This window comes from Melanerpes formicivorus, unplaced genomic scaffold (genome assembly GCF_026170545.1).
Source record: "Melanerpes formicivorus ecotype bairdi unplaced genomic scaffold, bMelFor1.0.p_v2 SCAF_1, whole genome shotgun sequence".
NCBI classification, from domain to species: Eukaryota; Metazoa; Chordata; class Aves; order Piciformes; family Picidae; genus Melanerpes; species Melanerpes formicivorus.
Genome location: NW_027142353.1, coordinates 39,470,265 through 39,496,025, shown reverse-complemented (window position 1 = coordinate 39,496,025; position 25,761 = coordinate 39,470,265). Strand labels below are relative to the sequence as shown.

General features: G+C 40.0%; 1 protein-coding gene across 1 annotated transcript in view; it reads left to right on the top strand.

Moving 5' to 3' along the window:
- The window catches only part of GABRB3 (gamma-aminobutyric acid type A receptor subunit beta3), a 251,832-nt gene that overhangs the window by 53,218 nt on the left and 172,853 nt on the right, over positions 1 to 25,761 (top strand). The window contains exon 2 of the mRNA XM_068140542.1: positions 24,629 to 24,676. Coding sequence (XP_067996643.1) covers positions 24,629 to 24,676 — 48 coding nt within the window. The remainder of the gene's footprint in view (positions 1 to 24,628; positions 24,677 to 25,761) is intronic.

Below are 25,761 nucleotides of genomic sequence, written 5' to 3'. Positions count from 1 at the left end.
TGTAGTCCCAGTTCCTGTGAATTCCGTGAGACACGTGCCACATTTTGTAACATGTGCATCTTGCATGTGATAAATACGATTTCGACATATACTACTGTGACCATGCTTCGAAATAATGCTTAAAATGCAGTTGTCAAATTAACAAACCTAACAAGAAGTCTGTCCTTTAGGAAATGTTATGGATCAATTAAGCATTTGTCTTTTCCCTGTTATTCATAAAAACCCTCTATGATATTAATCCCTCCCCTGAAATCAGTACTGGTTCTGTAGGCATTGCCTCCAAATGTGTGGATGGTTCACAGTTTGCGCATAGAATTGAAACCTGGCCCTTACAAATTTAAGTTATTGGGGATTTGGCTCTATGTGGTGCTTAGCAGCGTTCAGGTTTTCTGGCAGTGATTTATGATCTTAAATGCAGAGCCAAATGACATATGTTGTTCCCTGTCCTTCCTTAGTGACTTCAATAAATGTGAACTTGTGAATGAATGTTGCCATCAGAACAGCTTTCGTGGTGCTTAAAAATGCAACCTAGGCGAGCAAGAACCAAGGCTGGCTTCCCCTGACTCGCTACATCTTCTCAGTGAAGCCACACGATGCAGCTCCACTTCGCGGAACAGAAGCATAACGGCAAGAAAAACGCAAAGAAAAGCTTAAGGGGGGGAAAAAAAAAAACCAACAAAAAAACCAACCGCCACACACGCACGCAACCCCACACACACACACCCCCGCAAAACAAAAAAACAAACACGGAAAGGCGCCTTGTTCGGGCAAACAGCACTGGAGCGAGCATCAGGGTCAGACAAAAGGCCTCGCCCACCCCTTGGAGAAGGCAGCCCTTCGCCCCCTCCGCACAGAGCCCCACTGGCTGCTCCCCGTGTAGCCGAACCCCGGCGCGGAGCTGACGTTCTCCCCGCAGCCGCCAGGAGGCGGTCCAGCTCCACGCAAGGCCAAGAGGCGGGCGGTGCGCAAGTAGCGCTCAGCGGGGCTCGCGGGGGCGCCCGCGGGTGGCGGGGGCTGCGCGGGGCCGGGGCGGGTGTGGGGGGCGCTAGGCCAGGCCCGCTCGGGAGGCTGGCCAGGATAGCTGCCGGTAAAGCCGCTGCAGAGCCATCGCGGGCTGTGCCGCGCCGTCAGTGGAGCGATAACGAAGCGACCGGGAGGAGAAGGTGCCTCAGGCACGGTTGGTGGTAGCCGCAAGGACGTGCGTCTGATGGCTCATCACAGAGGCACCGTGCGGTTCTCTATCCCATAGCCTCGTCCATACAATAGCGGCGTAACACAGACCTGGTTCTACTTGCCAGCTAATTATAGCTCATGACAAAATATATCCGAAACCTGTTGTTTATAATGCAAGGTATTAGCTCCTGGTCAAAGGTGCTTTCTTGAGAGCTTGTCAGACGTTAATTGTGCAGGTTTTCGGCTCGGGTCCCTGCAGGAAGGTGTTTTTGACCAGTGACAGCAGAGTTAGTACAAACAATAGAGAGATCTTCACTTTGAAGACAACAGTATTGTACATGTGGCCTGCTGTGTTTTTTTCTAGGCACTCCCTTATGATTCACACTTATGCTATTTGTACTCTTAGCCGCCTTGCTCACTTTTAAAGATGTGTTAAATTTAGTATGTGAAACAATTACTTTTTATTGTAGTCAAGGAATTGTGTTAGTTGTTGTTTTGGTTGGTTTTCTGTGCTGGTGCTTATCAAAAGGCATCACAGTCTAAAGGAAGTTATTTCATATCTGGAAGAAGTTTTGTGTGTCCTCTCTCTGACATTTCTCCTTCCTTCATCATTAACTAATGTTGCTTATTTGCAGAGATAAATGCATTTGATTTAGATCATCTTCTACAAGGGACCAAAATGACAGTGCAGGCAAACCATGCTGTGATTTTTTACCATAGCATTTATGAGTACTTACACACTCGGGAGTTTGCCAGCAAAATGCACACCAAGTCATGACACTGTAACACGCTTCTGGAAAGTGGTCTGTTTATACAATAGCCAAAGGTACCTCTGTCACCCAAGCCATTTCTTCTCCCAGAAAACCTACAGACAACTCATAAAGTTGCATGGAGGTGTGACATGCTGTGGGTATTTACCCAAGCAATAGGCTCGTCAGAGGCATTCTCTTCTACCAAAACATTTTATTTCTGATGTCTAGGTGGAGAGGATCACCTTTTTTCTTGAAATGCCTTTGGCCTCCTAGCTAAGACTGTGCAAGAAGTAATGCTTAGTATAGCAGTTTTGGTGATACAGATCCTCTTCCAATAAAGAGCAGTCATTGCACAAGTCCCTAATGAAAGGCTAACACCACTCTCTCTTGGCCAGTCTCAACACAGAGACTGGATCTGAACAAAAGGCAAAAGTCTTGTTTCCACTCCCTTTTTTCTCAGTATTTGTTGAGATCACAGTCAAGAGGCTTCTACTCAGCCCTGGAGAGACCCACCTGTAGTTCTGGGTCTAGCCCTGGGTTCGCAAGTATGAAAAGCAAGAATATACTGGAGAAAGTCCAGCAAAGGACAAAAAAGATTATTAAAGGACTGGAGCATCTCTACTATGAGGACAGGCTGTGAAAGCTGAGACTGTTTAGCCTGAAGAAGAGAAGGCTCAGGCAAGGGAATGAAGAAAAGGGAGCCAGACTCTGCTCAGTGCAATTCACTGGCAGGATAAGTTGTAATGGGCACAAATTAAAACCCATGACATTCCATCTGAACACAAGAAAACACATTTTTACTCTGAGGGTGGTGAAACAGGAATAGTTTGGCCAGAGACCATAGTGAAGCCTCCATCTGTGGAGATGCTCAAAATCTGAATGGAAGCAATTCTGAGAAACTTACTGTATCTGACCCTGATTGAGCAGGAGGTTTGATTGGCTGGTCTCCAGAAGTACTCTCCAGCCTCAGTCATCCTGTGATCCTGTAAACTATGAAAACAGTGTAATCCTGTGGAGCTTCCTGTTACTTTCCCCAAACTTGTTCACAACTGTTACTGACATGATACACACAACCTTGCTGATGTGAAAGGTATTAGAGTCTGACAGACATTGAAGCATTTGGTTTATTTCTGAATGATAAGGGGAGATATTAAAAGCCTTTTCTTTATCCCATGCATGCCCACTCTACAATGCTATGGACACCTTTTCATTTGTCTGTTGGGTCACACTGCAGACAGAGTTGCTTTTAGGATCTCATGTTTTGGTAGCTTTTTGCATCTGAATGGCAAGAGAAGTCCATAATGGAGCACTGATGATCTGGATGAGGGCATTGAGTCCATCATCAGTAAATTTGCTGATGACACCAAGCTGGGGGCAGGAGTTGATCTGCTGGAGGATAGAGAGGCTCTGCAGAGGGACCTTGACAGGCTGGACAGATGGGCAGAATCCAACGGCATGAGATTTAACACACCCAAGTGCCGGGTTCTGCACATTGGCCACAACAACCCCATGCAGTGCTACAGGCTGGGGTCAGAGTGGCTGGAGAGCAGCCAGGTAGAGAGGGACCTGGGGGTGCTGGTCGATGGTAGGCTGAACATGAGCCTGCAGTGTGCCCAGGCGGACAAGAGGGCTGATGGCATCCTGGCCTGCATCAGGAACAGTGTGGCCAGCAGGAGCAGGGAGGTCATTCTGACCCTGTACACTGCACTGGTTAGGCCACACCTCGAGTACTGTGTCCAGTTCTGGACCCCTCAGTTTAGGAAAAATGTTGACTTGCTGGAACGAGTCCAGAGAAGGGCAACGAAGTTGGTGAGGGGCTTGGAACACAAGCCCTGTGAGGAGAGACTGAGGGAGCTGGGGTTGTTTAGCCTGGAGAGGAGACTCAGGGGTGACCTTGTTGCTCTCTACAACTACCTGAAGGGAAGTTGTAGACAGGCAGATGTTGGTCTCTTCTCCCAGGCAGCCAGTACCAGAACAAGAGGACACAGTCTCAGGCTGCGCCAGGGGAGGTTTAGGTTGGCTGTTAGGAAGAAGTTCTATACAGAGAGAGTAATTGGCCATTGGAATGGGCTGCCTGGGGAGGTGGTGGAGTCACCATCATTGGAGGTGTTCAGAAGGAGACTTGATGGGGTGCTTGGTGCCATGGTTTAGTTGTTTAGGTGGGTTGGATTGGTTGATGGGTTGGACATGATGATCTTGAAGGTCTCTTCCAACCTTTATTTATTATTATTATTATTATTATTATTATTATTATTATTATTATTGTCTGGGAACAGAGTAGAAGTGGGAAGGATTGTTCATACACAGAGTCAGTTCCTTGAGAATAGATCAGTGGTGTTACTGGGAGAGAGAGGCAGGCTGTCCCTCTTCCAGCAAAATTCCCAGCTGGTTGTGAAAAGTGACACCTTTAGCAAGCAAAACTGATGCTTCTGCACGTTATTTGTTGCAACTCCCAAATCTGCAGTTTCAAAGGTCTATAGGCTTCATCCAAATATAATCTCGAATAGGTTGCTTTCTTCACGCATTTAGTTTAGAAATTAACAAAAGGCTACATTTCCTGTTTGATGTTTTCTCTTGTCTGTTACAGGCAACCTACACTTCAGTCCATTTCCATACATAATAGCTGAGCAAACATTGAGGGTGTGCCTGAACAGTGCTGACATGAATTTGTAGTGTGCCTTAAGCTTCAGTGTTTCTGAAAACTACTCTAGGCACATTTAAGAGGTCCCTACTCTGAGATGAGAGCTTATTTCTCAAAAGTGGTGGGCAGGAAATTTAATATTTTTCAGATCTGTGTTAGACACTTTTCCACATTAGATGAGGGAAATGGTATCTAGAGTAGAGAACACATCCAACATTTTTCAGGCTATTGTAAGGTTTTAAATCCTTGGATTAGAACAGTAAAGCAAACACTATCTCTCAGAATGGCATCACTGTCCATGTAAAGACATATAAAGTGGTTCCATCTTTTTCCCCTAACCCACCTTGTTGTCTGACTTCTTGCAGTTCCCTTCTCCCTTATACATCCTACCTTCCCTACAGGTTAACTTCGCTGGTACAGAGTTACAGAGTTTAAATTTCACCTGTGTGGCTGAGATAAGTGTAACTGTTGACAGTCCTGAGCAAGTTGAGGAGTAGCACAAGGGCAGGGCCAGTGGAGGAGTGTTCAGGCCTGGCACTGCCCTGTCTCAGTCCGGAGAGGGAAGAAGACTCAGTTCTTTTGAATATTCCCGTGTCATGAAATTAGAGGCACAAACGAGGCCAAAATATCAACACGAGACTATTTATTAACAGAATAAAGTGGATGGATCAGAAGGGGAGAGAGAGAAAATAGGGAGAGAGAGAAGAGGGAGAGAGAAGAGGAAAGGAATTCTATTACCACACTCCTCACCCCCCAAGAGAGTTTGAGACTGTGGAGGAAAGGTGCTGCAGCTTTGGAAGGGAGGAGATGTTGGGTCTGTGAAGAAAGGCTACTGCAGCTTTGGCATCCAGGAGATGTCCTTGTTAGCTGTGCTGTCCTCTGAGCAGCATCTTCAGCTCCATGAGTTGTAGCAGGCAGAACTTAGGACACAGAGAGAGGGTACCTCTTGGTCTGCTTCTTCCAGGCTACACGGCGATGTCTCTGTCATTTTTCTCTCCTGGTATTTTCTCCATTTTTCTTCAGAGCAGCATTGCCCCAGTCTTTTCCTTCTCTTGAGTTTTCCTTCCCGGCGGCATTGTCCATGCCTTTTCCTTCAACATGTTTTCCTTCTCCTGTGTTTTTCTTCTCCTGAGCCAATAGTTGCTCAGATCTTTTATACAGTTTTTAGGGATGTATATTCCAGAGAGTATCCATAGCAGTGGCCTCTGCCCATTTCCAGGACAGCTGCAGTCTGGTGAGCAATCCTTATCTACGCACCTTCCAAAGAGTCATTCCAGTGGCATCTGCCCAATACACATCAGCTATTGTCTGGGCAAGCAGCAAAGGTGATTTTGTCTTTGTTGAGTCACATCAAGAGAGACAAGACTTAGTCTCTCACATGCCCTTACAAGGAAATGTTGTCCACAGGCAGGTTTTTGACAGTTTGTTCATATCAGTCCAGCTTGCCAGTGAAATAAGCCATTTTTACTCTATTTTGCAAAAAGAGACAATTTCCTTTACACCAGTGGACAGATGCAAAGTCAGATCATGGACTCAGACCTGCTCACAGATGTTTTTCCTATGGAAGAAATGAATTTTTATTCACACTCTTGCCAGTTTCACATGTGAAATCTTCACCCTATTCATGTAGAAAGTCCACCAAAGTCTGTCATTGAGACACAAACCATGAAAACTAAGACAGTTCACGGTCTCAGATTTGGGGGACAGAAGGGGCTATCTAGCAGCAGTCCTCCCTGCGCCACAGAGTCAACAGATTTTTCATAGCAGTATAACCTCTGAATTTCTGGTTTGCGTCCTCTTGCTTTGTGAGAACATAGGCTCTGGTTTCACACCCCCACCCCCCTTTTTTTTTTTCTCCTGAGTATGCATTAACTCTGCAGCAGGCAATCTCCATAAGTGTTATATCCCATAAACAAGCACTTGTTACTATATTACCTTGAATCTGCCCTGGTTTCTTCTCTTGTTGGCAGAGTGCTTTTAGCAGTGTCTACATTTAGCCCATACCTAAGGCTAAACTTTAGCAGTTGTTCTATCACCCAATGACCCCTCTCCATCAGAGAAAGAGAATCAAGAAAAGGAGAGAAGACCTACAGGGTCTAATCAACTAAACCATGGCACCAAGCACTCCATCAAGTCTCTTCTTAAACACCTCCAGTGATGGTGACTTCAGCACCTCCCTGGGCAGCCCATTCCAATGGCCAATGTAAAGGATGAATAAGCTTTCTCTAAACATGCAAGAAACTTTTACTATGTGTTCAAGTAGATTATTCTATGTTAAACACTGTTGATACATACTTACATCTGAAATGTTGCAGTTTTCTGTTGTGTGTAAATTTAGGGGGGCTTTATCGCACACAAGTGAGCATCAACTCAGAAAACCTCCGAACTGGAACTTTATGATCCCATCATATATAATTTGTTCAAGATGGCTAAATTTACTGGTTAATATTTTAGCTAGCCAGAGCAGCACTTACATCTATATTTGAAAAATGTTGGCTTATTAGGGTATCATGGTGTACAGTCTTTAAGGCTTCGGTACTCCTGTCTGGTGATTTGGATGCATCTTTTCTGTGTGTATGCATGACAGTGCACAGTTCACTCTTTGTAAGGGCAGGACACACAAAACAAAATGAAAACAAATTTACTCTGTATTCTGAAGCTTCTAAGTAAGAAAGTACTTTATGGAGAATAACCACAATGATTCAGTATCATACATATGATTCACAAAGATTAATCAGGCTCGAACTAGGACATACAAGTCCTACATCAATATTAAAGGGATTATGCATATTGTACTGCATACGTAAGTCCTTCATAACAGGAAAGGCAGAACAAATCTTACAAGGAACAACAGTGAAATTCACTGAACTAAGGTGGAAGGATTAATGTTGAAAAATTCTTCATTAAGTATATATTCAGATATTCTTAATGGATGGAAGGTGAGTGAACTCATGGAGAATATAGGACTGTAAAAACCTAACATACTTAGTGATGTTAAGAACGGAATATTTGAAGTTCAGAAATCGGTTAAATGCAGACAAGAGGCACCAAAACCTATTGGATAGTACATCTCTGAATTTTATTGTACATACATATGTATCTCTCTCTCTCTCATGTTTAGGTTTTAAGATATAAATACTTATGCCTATTGATACATGTATATGCATGTTTACCTGTCAATTGGGTTTTGCTTATGTAAAAGCTAAATAAGATTGAATTGGCATGTTTTAAGTTGTTGTGATGGAGTCAGGTCTTTTTTGGCTGCTGTAGTTTCTATGCATTTTTCTGTGTTGTTTACATGTGCAGTGGGCATCCTGACAGAGCTTATTATTTCTGTTTCTGATCAACACAGGTAACTGCCAAAAGATATCAACAAATATTAGATTCCACTTTTGTAGAATGTTACAAATGATTTCAAGTCACCTTGTAATGATTCATCCTAATAATTAGGTACTGCTATGGAAAAGATACATTAATAAATACCATTCAGAAAGCTGTAGACACAACTTCCATTTATTTTAGTATTTAGAATATACTGATTTTCAGACTGAATTTATTGGCAAGGTTTAGGTGTGAATAAATGTCCTTAGCAATTCCAAATCCCAGTAAATATGGTTTCTGTGCTATAATTAATACAATTTAAAGAAAAAATATTTTTTAATTGTTCAGTCTAGAATTAACATTTACACAAATTGTAGAGAGCTGCTAATGAACAAACAAACAAAAAACACCTCAAAATGCCTTGTTTTGGAAAAGATATCAATGGAGATTTCACAGCAATATATAGATAATACTAAAGGATGCTAATTATTAATGATTGAACTATAGTAAGAATTATAGTACACCACACTCATGAAGGCGATGCCAGTGCTGCAATTTTGTGTGAAAATATTTTGTCAGTCCCACAGCAGTAGAATTCAGAAAAAATAAAGACATATATTAAGTATATCAGTCTATAAAGCCAGTTCTTCATGTAGTATGAACTGGCTGAGTGAAGGGCAGTGGAACTACATCCATACATTAGATGAGATTGTGCCTCAAGTGTAACCCAATAATTACGATTCAGTCAACGAGAGTTTGTTTGAATCTGAAGAATAAGATTTGGCACAAATATTAAATAGGGATTTTTTTTCCCCTTTTGTAAATAATTTATTCAATAAAAAATGCAGGTGGCTTGCTCACAAAACAGCTGCAGAACGGACTAAAATGTGCCAATTTGTATTAGTCAGTGGGGGGAAAAAAGTAGAGTAAAACACTAGACATACTGAGCATTTTGATTTTAGTATTTCTTAAAAAGTCAGTAGGATGGAAGAAGAGGATAGAGTTGCAGAAAGACTTAACATCATTAACCCCTTCTCTCAAACTGAAAAACCCAGGTTGCTATGGGCAGGTTTTATCTTTTTGGACATAAGAAACTTTGTATTGATTTTTCTTGATCATTCCACATAAACTGTTCCACATTTACAGAAGTGATTGAGTGTTCAGTGGGTCAGGTATTATCAGACATTAATATCTGTGTGTCAGTCCTTGCCAAGGAAGGCTTTGCACGGATGGAAGAAAAGCACCTTACCTCCGAGCTGTGTATTTAGGATGTAGTAGGTTCAAGTTCAGTCCTGGGTGCAGTGTTTTCCCTGACTACTTGTGCTGTAGTTTTTGAAGGTGTATGAACTGGAGACAGAATGACACACTATTTCCAGATCCCCAGACTGCATGCTTCAGTGTGTCTGGTTCTTCTTTAAGGTCTACGACAGCTCCATTGGTTGCACATTTTGGAGGAATATGGCTACTTGCATAAGTAAAATAAGATGGATTTATCTTTGTGCCTTTCACCTTCAGGCACTGAAAACTGTTGGATTACTTTAAAATTTGGGGCTGTGTACTTCAGTGTCTCACAGACTGATGGCCAGTTGTGTATGGAGCACTTTACCTGCTTCTCTAAACGTCACTTGTGGATGCAGAGAGTTAACACCCATGTTAACTTCAGCAGCTAAAGAGTGGAAATGGTCAGGCAACATAGCATCTCAAGTGCCCAGAAGAGGATGAAAAGAACAGCTTCAAAGAGAAAAAAATGACTTAAATAAAATATGACTACTGGAATAGTTGCAGTGGATCTACTTGTGTTTCCCTAGATTACTAAAAAGAACAAAATAAGAGCCATCAAATGTTAATCATTTGTGTGGAGATGTGCTTTTTGTGTGGGGTACTGGGACAGAATCCTGGGTATATTCAAGACAGCAGGAGGAAATGAGTTTGAGGTGAATGAGCTAAGAGAAGAGACCTTAAGCCTTATCCACTTTAACTATGTTTCATCACAAAGTGCCATTTTGTTGAAATCAGATTATGGTGCTTTTATCACAACTTTTGGAGTTCTAGCAACCACACCACAGAGAACAAAGTTACTCACTGTGGAACCATCCAGTAGCTAAGACATTCACTCAGGTGTGGGTGAAGCAGGTTCAAGACCCTTTTGTAAAAAACAGACTCAAATATTAATCATTTAATGTGATGCTAAAGCAAATATTCTGTCATCTATCTATTAACTGTGTGTCTCATTTTATGGATGACCAACTTGAGCTGCCCAAGGCTTATAGAGCACTTGCAGTTGTAGACAAAGTCAATGAGAGCTGTGGTTTCTCAGCACCTCTGGCTGCAAGGCAGTGCAGTCTCCAGTAATGTGCACAGAGTTGTAAACCATGAATTTTAATCCTTACTCTGCTACTAATTCACTGTGTAGCTCCAGGCAAGTCCCTATCTCTTCAGCTGTAAAATGGGAATAATAACAGTTTCCTATCTTTCGGCAGTGATAAATTCATCTGTGTTCTTCAGGCATGCAAAGACCACAGTGATGAGCGGCCCAGAAAATACCATGAAAAAAAATGAATAATTCTGTATTTACTGCAGGCTTTGGGTGTGCAGTAAATAAGACAGTGCTAACTGGCTGGTGAAGATTACTTTTCTAAGTAGCTGCTTATTCAGTAGGTACTGTGTAATCAGTACCTGCTTATCCTGTGCAATGAATGATAAAGGATTCTTTGGGGTAAAAAAGGGAAGCAAAGACACATTTCAAGAAAAGTCTTAATACTGATTTACCAGACAGTGCACTTAGGATTTCATCATCCATTGAGGTCCTAGTGTTCTCCAACTTTAAAGCACTTTAAAACACTTGATTATGGCAACCATCACAATGTTTTTCTAGGCAGTTGTTTTCTGTGTAAGCACAATAGGTCTTTAACTTGGGCCACAAGAACTCAAAAAATAATATTTTGAATGTGCAAGTGTATCTATTTTTCATAGGCAATTATTCCTATCTGAAAATTAGGCAAACCAAATCTGCACTTTGTGTGTGTGCCTGTTCTGATCACACCATTGTATTCCCACTCTTATACTGCATTTTTCTGGGTTCTCAGATTAGTTGTAGGGTAAGTGGCCTGTTCAATTTTTTTCAGTGTCCCTTTCTTTCTATATAAATAAAATGCCCTCAGAGAGTTCCTCTTCTAACAAACAGACTTTTGTCATTGAAGATAGCAAGGAAAACAACTAAGACCACTGTACATAGTGGTATGCTAACACTTTGATTTAAAATTGCTTAGTCTTAGCATGCTTATCCTGCAATTTAACCTCTTATTAGGAGCTAGAACACCTGTTAAAATCATGTGAAATCCAAAAAAAAAAAAAATAAAAAAAGGATGTCAAATATTCCTTTATAGTTACATTTTTCAGAAAATCTCTAGTGTCATTCTCTGGTTTGTGTTTCTTTATACAATGTGCCAGTGCAGCAGTCCCCTGATAGTGCTCATTTTGATATTGTTGGAGTCATGTTTACTTTTCTGTACCTAAAGATGTCTAAACTCTGCTAAGACAGAGTATGCACAGATTTGTTGGTCTACTCTCCACCTGAATTGGTGATGCTACATTTAAAACTAGGACATATCTAATTAGAAACACGATATTTGAAGTAACTGTGACATAAAAGGGAATCTTGCATTGCACAATACTTACAGCCTTTCAGTGTATCTAATAAATGAGCATGTTTATTGTAGTCTAACTATGCATTTTTAGGTATTTACTTGATATTCTTAACTGTGATCTCTCAGGTCTATTTGAGATAAGAATATACTGCATAGAACAAAGCAATATACCATCTCAAATAATATTTTAAGATTCTATCTTAAAAGAACTTTTTCTTGATATTTACATGATTGAATCATAGAATCAGTCATAGGATGGTAGGGGTTAGAAAGGACCTCTGGAGATCATAGAGTCCAACTTCTCTACCAAAGCAGGATAAAGTAGGAAAGGTGACACAGGAATGTGGGGTCTGAAAATCTCTCATGAAGGAGTTTCCACAACATCTCTGGGCAGCCTGTTCCAGTGCTCTGTCACCCTCACCGCAAAGACGTTTTTCCTCACTTTGAGGTAGAACTTCCTGTGTTCCAGTTTCACAGAATCTCAGAATTGCCAGGTTTGGAGGAGACCCCAGGGATCATCTGGTTCCAATCCCCCTGCCATGGACAGGGAGACCTCACACTAGATCAGGTTGCTCAGTGTCACTTCCAGCCTGGCCTTAAAGACCTCCAGGGGTGGACTTCCACCACCTCCCTGGGCAAACTGTTCCAGTGTCTCATCACCCTTATGGTGAAAAACTTCTTTCTAACATCTAATCTAAATCCACCCTCCTCTACCTTGGATCCATTCCCCCTGTCACTACCTGACACACTAAAAAGTACATCACCTGCTTTCTTATAGGCTCCCTTCAAATACTGGAAAGCCACAATAAGGTTTCCTCAGAGCCTTCTCTTCTCCAGACTGAACTCTCTCAGCCTGTCCTTACAGGAGAGGAGCTCCAGCCCTCTGATCATCTAGTTTAAAACCTAGAAACTCTGTAGTCTGTAGTTAATGTAGTAGAGTTACTCTGTATTTCAGGGGGAGAAAATAATTTTAATAAGAGCTTTTTGTCACTGGAATTTGATTAAGAATTGACAGATGAATACAGTGCAGTTCATTGAAGAAGCTTCAACCTAGGAATGGTTGACCATTGTTGGATACTGATTTGGGTAATCTGCCTGTATCCTGCCTGGCTCTGTTCCCTGTACTGTGCAGGCATGGATGTGTTACTGCCAACATAGATAAGAAAAAGGTTTTTATCCAAAATACTAAATTCTATATCTAAATTAAATGTGTCTATTGTCTCCATTGCTCCCTGTCCTATCACAGGGCACCACTAAAAAGAGACCAGCCCCTTCTTCTTGACACCCACCATTCAGACATTTGTAAACATTAATAAAATCCCCTCTCAGTCTTCTCTTCTACAGAACCTTCATAAGCAAATATTTTGGAGCAAATTATGTCCATAAATGTCTCTTTATATGTACTGATCTCATGAATCACGCAGGATTCACTCTGGGTATGTGAATTCATTGCAACTGAACTTGTATGCAAAAGTGTTGCAGTGATTAACCCAGTAGAAAAACTTCTGCAACACTCTGTCCTTCAAGTTTTTATTTTTCACTTTACAACTGGTGCTACCAGCTATGAGCAGGATACAAGCAATAGGCACAGAATTTTTGTCAGATATGTCTGTTACCTCTAGTCACTTATGAATTAAGCATCTGCTGTCTCACATCAAAAATGTTTTTAAAATAGTTTACATATGAAAAGGATAACTCCAAAAGCGATTTCACTTAATACATCTTTAGCTTGTGAACATGGCAGCCTTGCTGCTCAGTAAACGTTTGCCTGAAGCATGTCACCATTTGTGCTGTTTGACAGCATGTGATGGCCTAAATTTCATTTACTGACTAATAATAAGTGTCTCTTATTGCTTAGGTCTATACTTTCAGAGGCATCTAGATGTTAGAAAACATAGCAAAATAAGTAGAAAGTGAGTTTTCATGCAGTCTCTTCTATGAAAGAGAAGCCAGTTGAAAATGTCCTTTATCTTTAACCACTGATGATCTCACTGGAAAAAAAGTCTTCTACCATGATCTCCTGTGAACACCATGGCCACTGAAATAATGTTTCTATTGAGGGACAGGAGAGGAACATAATTGTAGTAAGCAGAATTTCAGCAGGCACCATGCTAAATATAAAGAATTCAGTGCTAGAATATATTGAAATTATTGTAACTTGGCTGTACTTGGAATTAAACATAAAACTCTTGTCTTCCTGGAATAGCACCCTGATGCTTGTAATCAAAACCAATTTAAAACACTGATGTCTGTTTCTTGGTGTAAGAAAAAGAGATTAAGGGGAAGGAAAGATCACTGTCATCTTTCATATTACAGAATGTACTTTGAAAAGGTCACAGTGAGACCAGGGAAAAACCTGAACAGAAGAAGAACATACCATCTATCACCACTTCAGGACCAGCTGCAATGTAAAGCTGTGCACCAGGACTAGAAGCAAGGTTATAATAATGATGCCTAAACTCAACAAAACCTGCAGTATCAAGCACCAACAATGCAGTTGTGGCTTATTTAACCCAGCTGTGACTGCACAAAGATTTATGCCATTTACCGTGGAAAGGAGCTGGTGCTCTAAGTTTTGCTATGTAAGTGTTTTTGTTGAGACCCACTGAGGAAATTTCCATGTGACAGCATGGAAACCTGAGCAATGCTCCATAATATATTATGGGTCTGAGTCATGCAGAAGATTTCCTATCTTTTTTTAAAAATTACAACATTCATGATTGCTGCTACTTGGCTCTTAGGTCTTCAGATGCCTGTATAAATAATGAATGCCTTCCCTGTCATTCTCTCTATTGCATGTGGACACTCTATGGAATTGGTGACTTTACTAATATGGGTAATTTCATTCCAGTCTTTTTTATTATTTTCCTTGCAATCTTTCCTTGTATCTATTTCCCCAGTGGCTAAAAGATTAACCTCCCATTAGGGAGGAACAAGAAGATGACTTCAGCATTACTTATTTATTATTGCTTTCCTTAGCTGGAAATTGAATTATCTACTCGCTGTTTAAGACCTTTCTAATGAAAATGTCAGTTACCACGAACTAAATGTTCTTTAATAGTAGCAGTACGTAGCTACTTAGTAGAGTAGAATAGGAGAAAAGCTAAGCTAACTCAGATGTAAAACTGTGCACTCCTGCGCATGAAAGTATATAAGCACCTTACAAGAACAAATTACTTAATCCTCAGTGCACCCTGCACTGTGGTCAAGTCTTTCTCAGCCAGCCAGCCCTTGACACAAGGAGGGTGGCTACAACACGTGAGGTGTGTGCGCACACGGGGTCGAATGTGTGCATGCTCCTGCGCTCCTCCAAGGCAATCATGCATTTTACTCAGGGCTTTGTCTGCATTGCACTCCCATTCCTAGTCTATCAACCATTCTCCAATGTGGGAAAATAAAACTCACTGTCTTCCACCTTGGCCAAATACTCTGGAGAGGGTATGTCGTATGCCTGAGAAGGTGCAGCATCAGAGACATCTGCTGTGCCTGATGTAGCCTTAGAGCTCCCAGTGGGCTGTGCAGCTTGCCATAACCTCCAGAGTAGGTATGTTTGTGTGAGGCACAATCTGGCCCACAGTTTCATGTAATCCCTTTAATTTAGCGGGGCAGGGGGAAAAGTTACTCAGAATGATGTTTTCTTTTTCTAAGGATTATTACTTTTTAATTATTGCTATAAATAGATTGTATACATAAGTGTCAATGAAAACAGATTGGAAAGAATTATGACTTAAAAAATCATTTATGTTACAAGTGGTGGATTAATCTTTCCAGGAGGAAAACTGGAAAAGATGCCAGAATATATCACATTAAAGTGTAGAATCTATCAGCTCCATTGGTTCCCCTTTCAGTCTTGCATCAATTACAGCGGGTTTATATCAATTTCATTCAGCACTGAAGCAATTGTATTAACGAGGGTATAAAGGTTGGAGAAATATGTGTTTTGTACAATTTGCTACTGGTTTAAAGAATGAGGTTTTTAAATTTATGAAAGTTATTAGATTATATGCATTGAATGAAAAGCACGAAAAGCATAATACAACATTGATTTCTAAAGCAAAAAGGTAATTGGACCTAAAGGCCAGCAAACTATAGCTTATTTTCATTATGGAAATTAATTTTCAGTATCTCTGCTGATTCTGTCAAGATTTGAAACTATTGCTAAATGTACAGACACCTAGTGAAATGGCAAATCTCTGTACAGATACGACCACATCCAAATGGGCACATGGGATCAAACTGAAACATCCCATTCAGTGATTTTCCCATAGTTTACAGAAAGAGAGTAAAAGAGGGCAACTGCTTGCAGAGCTACTGAAAGAGAGGACAGCTCTTTGTCCTTAGCAGCAATGAAAGGCTGGTAAACCTGTCACAGGGTCCAGCTTCACTTTTCCTCCTGCTGCAGTCCCAGTCTTCCCTGGGTCTCTGTCAGAGTGCCCCCTCTGCCTGAGGTCCCTATATTAAAATTTCAAGGGGCTTGGAAAGGTGAAAGGGAAAAAATAAAATTGAAAACTAGGCAGGTTCCTTGGGAGTAATGAGAAGCTTCCTAGTGGTAGAGGAATTAGCATCTCATTTGGTCAGGGGCCAAAATTGCATTCCCTGGCACCCGATGTTCAGTGGGAAGTCAGCTCCTTCATAACTCAGTTCCAGCAATCTGCAATTTAGAGCTAAAAGTTAATCTATACTTAATAATATAGAACAAATCTATAAATAAGAGTTATGCATGCAAAAATGAAGGTTATTAGGATATCTGAAATACTGCAAAATGGATGTCTAATTGATTTATTTTGTCTAAAACACCATTGGATGTAGAGCTGCTTTCAGTAGGGGAAAATGCCATTTATGTTTCCTAGAAGTTAAAACGAAATATTGAGTATTAGGAGGCTGACATTCCTTCTGTGTCTGCCAGGGAAACCTTATAACCATGACTCACAGCATGACATTGATAAACTATTTAATTCCATAGTGTTTGCCCCATATTCCTCAAGTGAGATTTTTAAATGGAGATGAATAACTGCTCTCTTCTCTGAGCTTTCATAACCCCTGATTTTACACTATCTGACATATGTATACATGGCATTTGAGAACTTTGAAAGAAAATACAATTAAAAAAATATATCAGAGTCTTTTAGCCACTTTGCATACATAGTACAGTTTATAAAGAGGCAATGAGCAATGCTAGGGAATCTGGAGATTCTAGTGGATGGATGGACACTGAATGTATATGAATAAATAAAAAGATATGATTTGGCCTTTTTTTGTTGTGCTTTACTGGAGATAGAAAAGTATTTCAGCCTTATCCAAAACTGTTTATACAATTCTTCATGAGCTGAGGTGTTGAAATATGTGCATTGCATTTCAGCAGTCATTTTTCAGACTTAAGAACTTTGCAGTATTTAAAAATAAAGATGGAGGAAAATTTGAAATATCACTTGAATAAAATTATCTAAACCAATTTTTTTCTCAAAAAAAAAAGTGTTGGTTTTTTTTTTAAAGCAAGCTAAAGAGATGATCTCAGAGTATCCACTGTCACCGGATGTTCATTTAGCATTACAAAGAAAAGAAAAAGTTTTAGCTGCTAAAGTTCCACCAAAACCTATTAAGAGCATTAAATTAGAAGCACTACTGCAACAGACAGTGGGATGTCCCCAGTATGTTCAGGACAGTCTAAATGTACGTATTCACATCCAAAAAAAAAAAAACCACTGTAAAATGAAAATGGTGTTAGTTCTTCTGATTCATTTTTAAAGCAAAGAACATTTTCATGTTTTCCAATTCACAGAACATTTCCAAGTCTTTGTAGACTGCCATGACTATTTAACTACACTTTAGAGTTCTCCCACCTTCACACTAGATGTGAAGCAGGGAAAAACGCAGAGATGCCTATGCTCTGTTACCAGCTTGTTTCTCTTTTAAATCAAAACTTCTGATGTTGAAAGAATTGTGGATTAAAGAAAGTACAGCTTGAGGCTATGATACAATGCTCTTAAAGGTCCCAAAGGCAATGTTCTTAACATGTACAACTAACTCTGAAACATAACCTAGGAATGTAAATATTAGAGCTGGGCTCTTAAATTCAAGTTTCCTGACACACTGCAGGTTGACAGTCTTTGAGTTTTTAAAGACTTTCTATCTATAAACCACTGAAATATCTCAGGATCACTTAGAATAATTATTTTGATCTGTACTTACAAAGCAATATCAACCTATGAGAAATTATTACTATATACGCGTGCAATTATTTAATAGGATTATACATATTTTCATCATCTTAAAAATGTTTTCCCATGTACAATTTGGAGACTAGTTTTGTCTCTACAGGTGTGTCAGGACAAGTGCTAACCTGTTTTATGGATTAGTGTGTAACAATATATACACTCACAAGGTTTAGAATGGATCAAGGAATCATTCTTCCTCATGATATTTTTTAACAACTGAAATAGTTGAGTATTTAATGAACTGCTGGATCACAGTAAATGAAACATTTTTTTTATGATTGCATTGGACATAAACATTCCCATTCTGAATCAAGCTGAAGAAGTTGCATCGAACTTGCTGTCCTGCCTCTAGCAATGGGCAGTAGCACATACTTTGGGAGGAGCATAAGAAACAGGACAGATATAAAGCAATTATTCCTAAGGTATAGTCTTTCAGCTTCAAGCAGTCTGAAGTTTATGGACTTCCTCAGCCTGCATTCACAACATTGATTTTAATAGCCATTGATGGAGCTCCTTTTCATGCATTTGTCTAATGGATTTTTGAACGCATTTATAACTTTGACCTCCACAGCTTCCTCTGGCAATGAGCTCCACAATTTAATTATGCATTATGTGAAAAGGACTTCATATTGCTTGGTTTAAACCAATCACCTGATCATCCAAGTGCTCCTTTGTTTTTTATAGTATGAGTAATAGCAAATACTCATTTAGGCAGTATATGACTTCATATACATCTATCATATCTCTCCTCTCTCAACTGCTTTCCAGACTTAAGAGTCCCAGTATAAGTCTCTTCCTACCCCTGACATTTCATACTTCTAATCATCCTTGGAGCTCTTTCCTGTTCCTTTATCTAGCTCTTAATCTCTTCAAGACGGAAGAGATGTTTACAGGATGTGGATAGGCTGCAGATTTCACAATACTTGACTGATCCTGTTTTTCTCTATTAATTGCCTGGTTGTTCTTTGCACTTGTTTACCTTTTTGATGTCTGCTGATCATGGATCTAGGACCTTCACTGAACTATCTGCTGTGACTCTGACGTCTTTACCCTAAGGATAATGGCAACTTTATGCACCACTGTCATGTGCATTTTGATAGTTTTTTTCTTATGGCTATTGGGTTTTTTTTATATCTGGAAATAGAATACATTAAAAAAAGAAAAAAAAAAAAAAGAAGAAAAATTTTTGACTACTATAATGGTATAGAACCTATTGGATTTGAACTAGAACTAGATACCTTCAAGAATATCAGTGATTTAAAATGTAACAGGAGTCTACATCTTGACGTATTCTCACTTCATCCTTCCTACCTTGCTCTTAAAAGCCAACAAATAGATTTTAGACTTGCTAATTTATGATGTTTCTGAGCAATGCTAAACTCCCCAGCTCCAGCTGATGTCAAAAGGAGTCACGACTGGCTAGCCCTCATAGAATTGGACCTGAAATGTATTGTTCTGGTAACTGTTTATACTATGTGACATTGTCACTTCCATACTATTTGTGGAGCTTGATGCTGGGAAAAATGAATTTCTAGAGAGGTTATAAAAGATCAGGGATGCTATAATGTCATCATAATTACATGTAACTTGGGCATCAGCATTACAGAAAAGCATATTGAATGCTTACTTAACATAACATTTGAATAAATCATGTTTAAATTCATGTTCACTGAAACATTTATTTCATCTAGAGCCACACAGTTTAAGCTTCTCATACATAAACATTTTTGGTATTATTTATGAAAACTTGGCTTGCATCCACTTAATTTATACTTTAAAAAATAAGAGATATCTGTATGAATCTTATATTTATAGCAGAAACTGCCATCATCTGCTGCTTACTGAAGTTTCAGCAGATCTACAATGGCAATTCATTGACTGTCTCTATAATGTCTTGGGAGTTTCAAACACAGTTTCCTAGTTTTGCATACTGTTTATATTCCTTGATGGGCTTCTAGGTACTAAAAATAATTTGTTAGTGCCTATCACTCTCTGTGAGAATGATGACCTTGAAAACCTAATCCTGATTACCATGGGTTGAACATCCTAGGAAAAGGGAAAGTGCATTTTATTGACTAATTGCTGCAGGTGTCTCACAGCTTCTGAAGTTTCTGGAGAGAGGATTTGCAAGGTAAGATGGGCAATCATGAGGTAGAAGACCAGAAGCAGCTGTACCAGGGAGGAAGATTTACAATGAGCTTTTGCATTTAGTTGTTGCAACTGATAGTTATTGCACCAAAGCTGTGCAGTATGGGGTTAATATGGTCTTTGTTGAGTATTCAGGGTCAATCAACAAAAGTATTTTCTTCACTTCAAAATGGAAAAGGCTCAAGCATAATGAGGTGTGCATTCTTCTGTGGAGAAGGAATTTAGCATCATGTTTGCTTTCCTTCCTGTTTACAAATGGTTTGCGTGAGATGTAAATAATTCTTTCTAGAGTAGCAGAAGTACTTTTTCCTTATTAGTGGCTTTCCATGTTAGGAGACTTTCAGAATTTGAAAAAACCAATAGCCATAAGAACCCAGTTTGGGCTGTTCATGGTATATCTTCCTGCATTACATTTGTGACCATTCAAGAAAACTGGGGAGGGAAAAAAAGGGATAAGATGGGTTACAATTTTTGTTACTTTAATAATCCTAAAACATTAGCTCTTTCTAGCAACAAAAACTCAACCAGCAACAACACTGAAACCATATGCCCTCCATTTGATTTACCATCAATGACTGCCTGGCTGCACACAGAGCATCTCAGCCTAATAGTGGCTCTAGGCAAGTGCATGTATAATATTCAAAGCAGTTTTGTTCTTTTATTAAAGTTGTGATAAGGATGCAAAGCATTTTAATGGGAATAATCAATTACATAATGATGTTCATATACAACAAAGTGCTTTTAATATGAGTACTTTTAATGTGCTGCCTTTGTGATGGGGGAATTACTTTTGCAATTCTTTCAGGAGCATGTTTTCTATTGGTGCCAGGCAGACAGCAGCAGTAGGAGACTTCTGTAAGACATAACTCCATTTATTCATCATTCACAAGAAGGCATTTTTTCAGTGCAGAAGCCAAAGGATTTTATCACTCTACTGAAGAAGAGAATTCAACATCAAGATGTGTCTACAGTTTTGTAAAGAAGAAAAACATGGCGTGCATTATCAGTTTTGATGAAAGATAATTCTGAAACTTCTACATTTAAAAGACTCACTTTGATTCTTTTGTGTATTTGACTAATTGTTTTCCTGTTACCTTTTGTGGGTATCATCTCTCTTCCAAAAAGGAAGCTAAGTTAATTCTATCCTGCCATTGGCATTTTTGCTGATGGATGTCAGAAGTCATAAATACAAGGTAGCCATACAAGATATTTTGCATTCCTTTGAAAATGCTAATAAATATATGAACAGGAACTGTTAGTATATGCAAGTACTTTTTTATCTTATGGGTATGGATACATTTAGGTGAGGAGATTGGAAACAGACAATTATTCAATTCATATTGTACACATTAATTTAGAAGTGGTGCCCTCCCACCCACAGGGAATTTGCTATACATCCCATGCCAGTTGTCATGGTTACAGGGTGAGCTGCACCTGTCTCTCAGGTGTCATTGGTTATGTTTGGGAGCACAGTCCTAAAGGAAGATAAAGGCTGAGCACACTCCCTGACTCTATATCCAACTTCTGTAAATGTAGAGTGCTTGCTCCGATACCTTTCAGAAAGTAGCAATGAACACTTCAGAAAAAAATTCAGACATCGTCTTGGTATTGATAGTGTGACTCTACCAATATGAGACATGTGACTATGCACTGGGTTAGGAACTGGCTGGAGGGCCAAGCCCAGAGAGTGATGGTGAATGGCGCCACATCCAGCTGGCAGCCAGTCACTAGTAGTGTGCCCCAGGGATCAGTGTTGGGCCCCATGTTCTTTACTATCTTTATTGATGATCTGGATGACGGCATTGAGTCCCTCGTCAGTAAGTTTGCAGATGATACCAATCCGAGGGCAGGTGTTGATCTGTTAGAGGGTAGGAGAGCTCTGCTGAGGGACCTCGACAGGCTGGACAGATGGGCAGAGTCCAATGGCATGATATTTGACACATCTAAGTGCTGGGTTCTACACATTGGCCACAACAACCCCAAGCAGTGCTACAGGCTGGGGTCAGAGTGGCTGGAGAGTGGCCAGGCAGAAAGGGACCTAGGGGTGCTGGTTGACAGCTGGTTAAACATGAGCCAGCAGTGTGCCCAGGTGGCCAAGAAGGCCAATGGCATCCTGTCCTGTATCAGGAACAGTGTGGCCAGCAGGAGCAGGGAGGTCATTCTGACCCTGTACACTGCACTGGTTAGGCCACACCTCAAGTACTGTGTCCAGTTCTGGGCCTCTCAGTATAGGAAAGATGTTGAGTTGCTGGAGCGTGTCCAGAAAAGGTCAACAAAGCTGATGAAGGGCTTGGAGCACAAGCCCTATGAGGAGAAGCTGAGGGAGCTGGGGTTGTTTAGCCTGGAGAAGAGGAGGCTCAGGGGAGACCTTATTGCTGTCTACAACTACCTGAAAGGAGGTTGTAGCCAGGTGGGTGTTGATCTCTTCTCCCTGACAACCAGCACCAGAACAAGAGGACACAGTCTGAAGCTGTGCCAAAGGAGGTTTAGGCTCAATGTTAGGAGGAAGTTCTTCATAGAATGAGTGACTGGCCATTGGAATGGGCTGCCCCGGGAGGTAGTGGAGTCGCCATCAGTGGAGGTGTTTAGGAAGAGACTGGATGGGGTGCTCAGTGCCATGGTTTAGTTGATTAGATGGTGTTGGATGATAGGTTGGACTTGATGATCTCGAAGGTCTTTTCCAACCTGATTTATTCTATTCTATTCTATTCTATTCTATTCTATTCTATTCTATTCTATTCTATTCTATTCTATTCTATTCTATTCTATTCTATAATCAAGTGATATGTTTGGATCACTGTGGAGGTGCCACATGCCCCTTCTCTGATCTTCTTCTCTTCTTTCCTTTACTGAGTTCAAGAAAATACCCCAAGCCTATACTGAGTCACTGTGGACTAGACAACTAAGAAGTGTGGGTACTAGACAGACCTGTACTTGAGAAAATCTATCAAATCACAAAATAGCATGTTCAGAGGTGGTTCCAGAGCAATGCGGCTTATGAATCCTGATGCCTAGAACTATCAAGAGAACATAAGATATTGTGAAGTTTAGGGTAGAATTCATCTGATGATTAGATGTAGGTGTCTACATGAGAACTGTGTGCTCCCATTGTGTCAACAGAGATCTAGTCAACTCAGTTAATGGAGCCTATGTATAGAAAGCTGGGGATCTTTCTCTTGGGTGTAATCTGACCTGAGAGGCTCAGCCCAGTTCTCATGCACAAGCATCCTGAGCCACTAGGATGCTCCGAGGTATATCCCTTGGACTCCAGTTACCTCTCCGGTAGAGTATGGGTATTGCATAGTTCCTATGTTGCAATTGACAGTTCTGTTCAGTGTCTCAGGTAACTCAGGGTATCTTAAATACATTAGATGATAGCATCTAACCTATGCCCTATCCAGCCCTACCATTTCTGGTTTAGATGGATGGCTATTTCAAGGGGATCAAAGACATGATAGAGGTCCCACATTTCCCTACTCAGTGCACAGGGGAGCTGAGAATTCACAGTACTCAGCTGCTAACATCTGATAGGCAGCACATACTTAATATGAAATGCATAGCCACTCCAGGAACATGGACCAAACCCAGGACCTACTGTTCCCATGTAAGTGGAGCTTAATGCATTCAAACTGTATCACTTACCCCATGCTTTTAGTTCCTTCTCTTTAACTTCTCTAAGCAGACAGGTAAAGTAATGCACAGAGATATAAATCAGACTGTAAGATACAAATCAATATTATTATGGAGTGCTACTTACAATCTCTTACGCCTTCTCAGAAACCACTTAGCTAAAACTTTTATTTTATTGCTGATTCCAGAAAAGCCAACACATTTCAGACAACAAATCCTCTTAGAATAGAATAGAATTAATCAGGTTGGAAAAGACCTTTGAGGTCATCAAGTCCAACCTATCATCCAACACTATCTAATCAACTAAACCATGGCACCAAGCACTCCATCCAATCTCTTCCTAAACACCTCCACTGATGGCGACTCCACTACCTCCCTGGGCAGCCCATTCCAATGGCCAATCACTCATTCTATGAAGAACTTCTTCCTAACATTGAGCCTAAACCTCCTCTGGCACAGCTTCAGACTGTGTCCTCTTGTTCTGGTGCTGGTTGTCTGGGAGAAGAGATCAACACCCACCTGACTACAACCTCCCTTCAGGTAGTTGTAGACAGCAATAAGGTCTCCCCTGAGCCTCCTCTTCTCCAGGCTAAGCAACCCCAGCTCCCTCAGCCTCCCCCCTTGCTCTCCCTTAAATCAGTAGCATTATTTCAGAAGAATCCTTTTTTGAATACATTGTATTAGACTTAAATGTATTTTTTTTTAGTTTGGCCTATAAAAAGCCAATGATACAACTGAATTGCATAACATTCATCTGGATCAATTAGAAAGGTTTTCTGAAAAATTATTCACACAGCTCTACTTAAATGATATTGTTGCATTTTGTTTTTCACAGAAGCAGTGACTATTTTTTTCCTTTTTCATTTCTTGGCAACATAGTCATGGATCTATAATTAAAAACCCACTCAGACAATTTCCAGAAGAGTATTACAATCTTGTCATGTCAGGGGTTGAGTAAGTCAATTTATAGATTATTTTCTTTCCCATTTCTAGATTCTATGTTTGAACTGATCATTTGAATGCCTTCAGGGCCCTAAACTACATTTTGTTTTGACAATGGACAGAGGACATGCAAATAATATTCTCTCTCTCTCTTTTCAGGAATGCAGTTGAAGAAAACAAAAAGTTATATGCAATTTATGACACAAGGTGAGTAACAAAAAGTATTTAAAATTTTTATTAATATCTGTAAATGGAATGTTCATCCTTTAAAATGCTAAAAAATACTATTAGCATTTCTTTTAACATTTTTTTGCTGAGCCACAAAGTAATATTTAAATGAAGGCACAACGACAAATATTTTAGATCATCATACACAAAAGTCTGTATCTGCCTAATAATGATTATTCATTATATATTGCAATTTCTCTTTGTATAAAGTGAATATAACAAAGAAATGTAGTTACACGACCAGCTTAATTTACACAGCATTCCACAAATGCAGTATGGCCCACGATCCTGATCTGTGTACTGTGATTTTAACTGTGGCTGCTTCTGATGTCAGTTTTTGTTGAATGAGAGGGGAGGGCTATCTGGTACAGCCCTGGGGAAAGAGGATGCATTTGAAAAGGCTAAGAGGCACACTTCCACTAGAAGAGTGCTCTATCTTGGCAGTGAATGGCTGTGGATACAGCCTCTATATGAACATACCTCCATACTCTCCACACTCCAAAGCATTCTCTTCTCCCTCATCCTTCACAGATTGTTTCCTGTTAAGGGCACTCTCTAGTGTAACTAGAAAACCTTTCAAAAAGAACATATATCAGACTTCCAATTTATTTTACCCATAGCATTTTCTTTGTCATCCTGGGTTATCACTTCTAGAATTCTCCCTAATCTTATCATATCAGACTTGGTACCAAATAATTTTGCAAGACTTTCTTCTCATTGTTTATCCTGTTCTTGTGGGACTGTTGGTGTGTAAAAATGGCTTTCTTTTCCGCCACCCCACAGGTTTTATTATTTGTCTTTCTACTTTTTTGCTGTTAAAATTTGAGGGCAGTCTTGGATTAAAATGTCAAGAACCAACATCTCTTGATGTTTTAACTAGTCCTCATACAGACACATCAGTTAGGATCCCAACTTGATCTTATTTTAAATATTCATAATACTAAATATAAGGAATTCAAACAACTTGTGCTTGTCTTCTTCATTCTGTATAATCTTCTGCACAATGAGGCCTGGGTCTTGAAATTCCACTTGCTGTCATAAAAAATTGCATAAACAAGGATTAT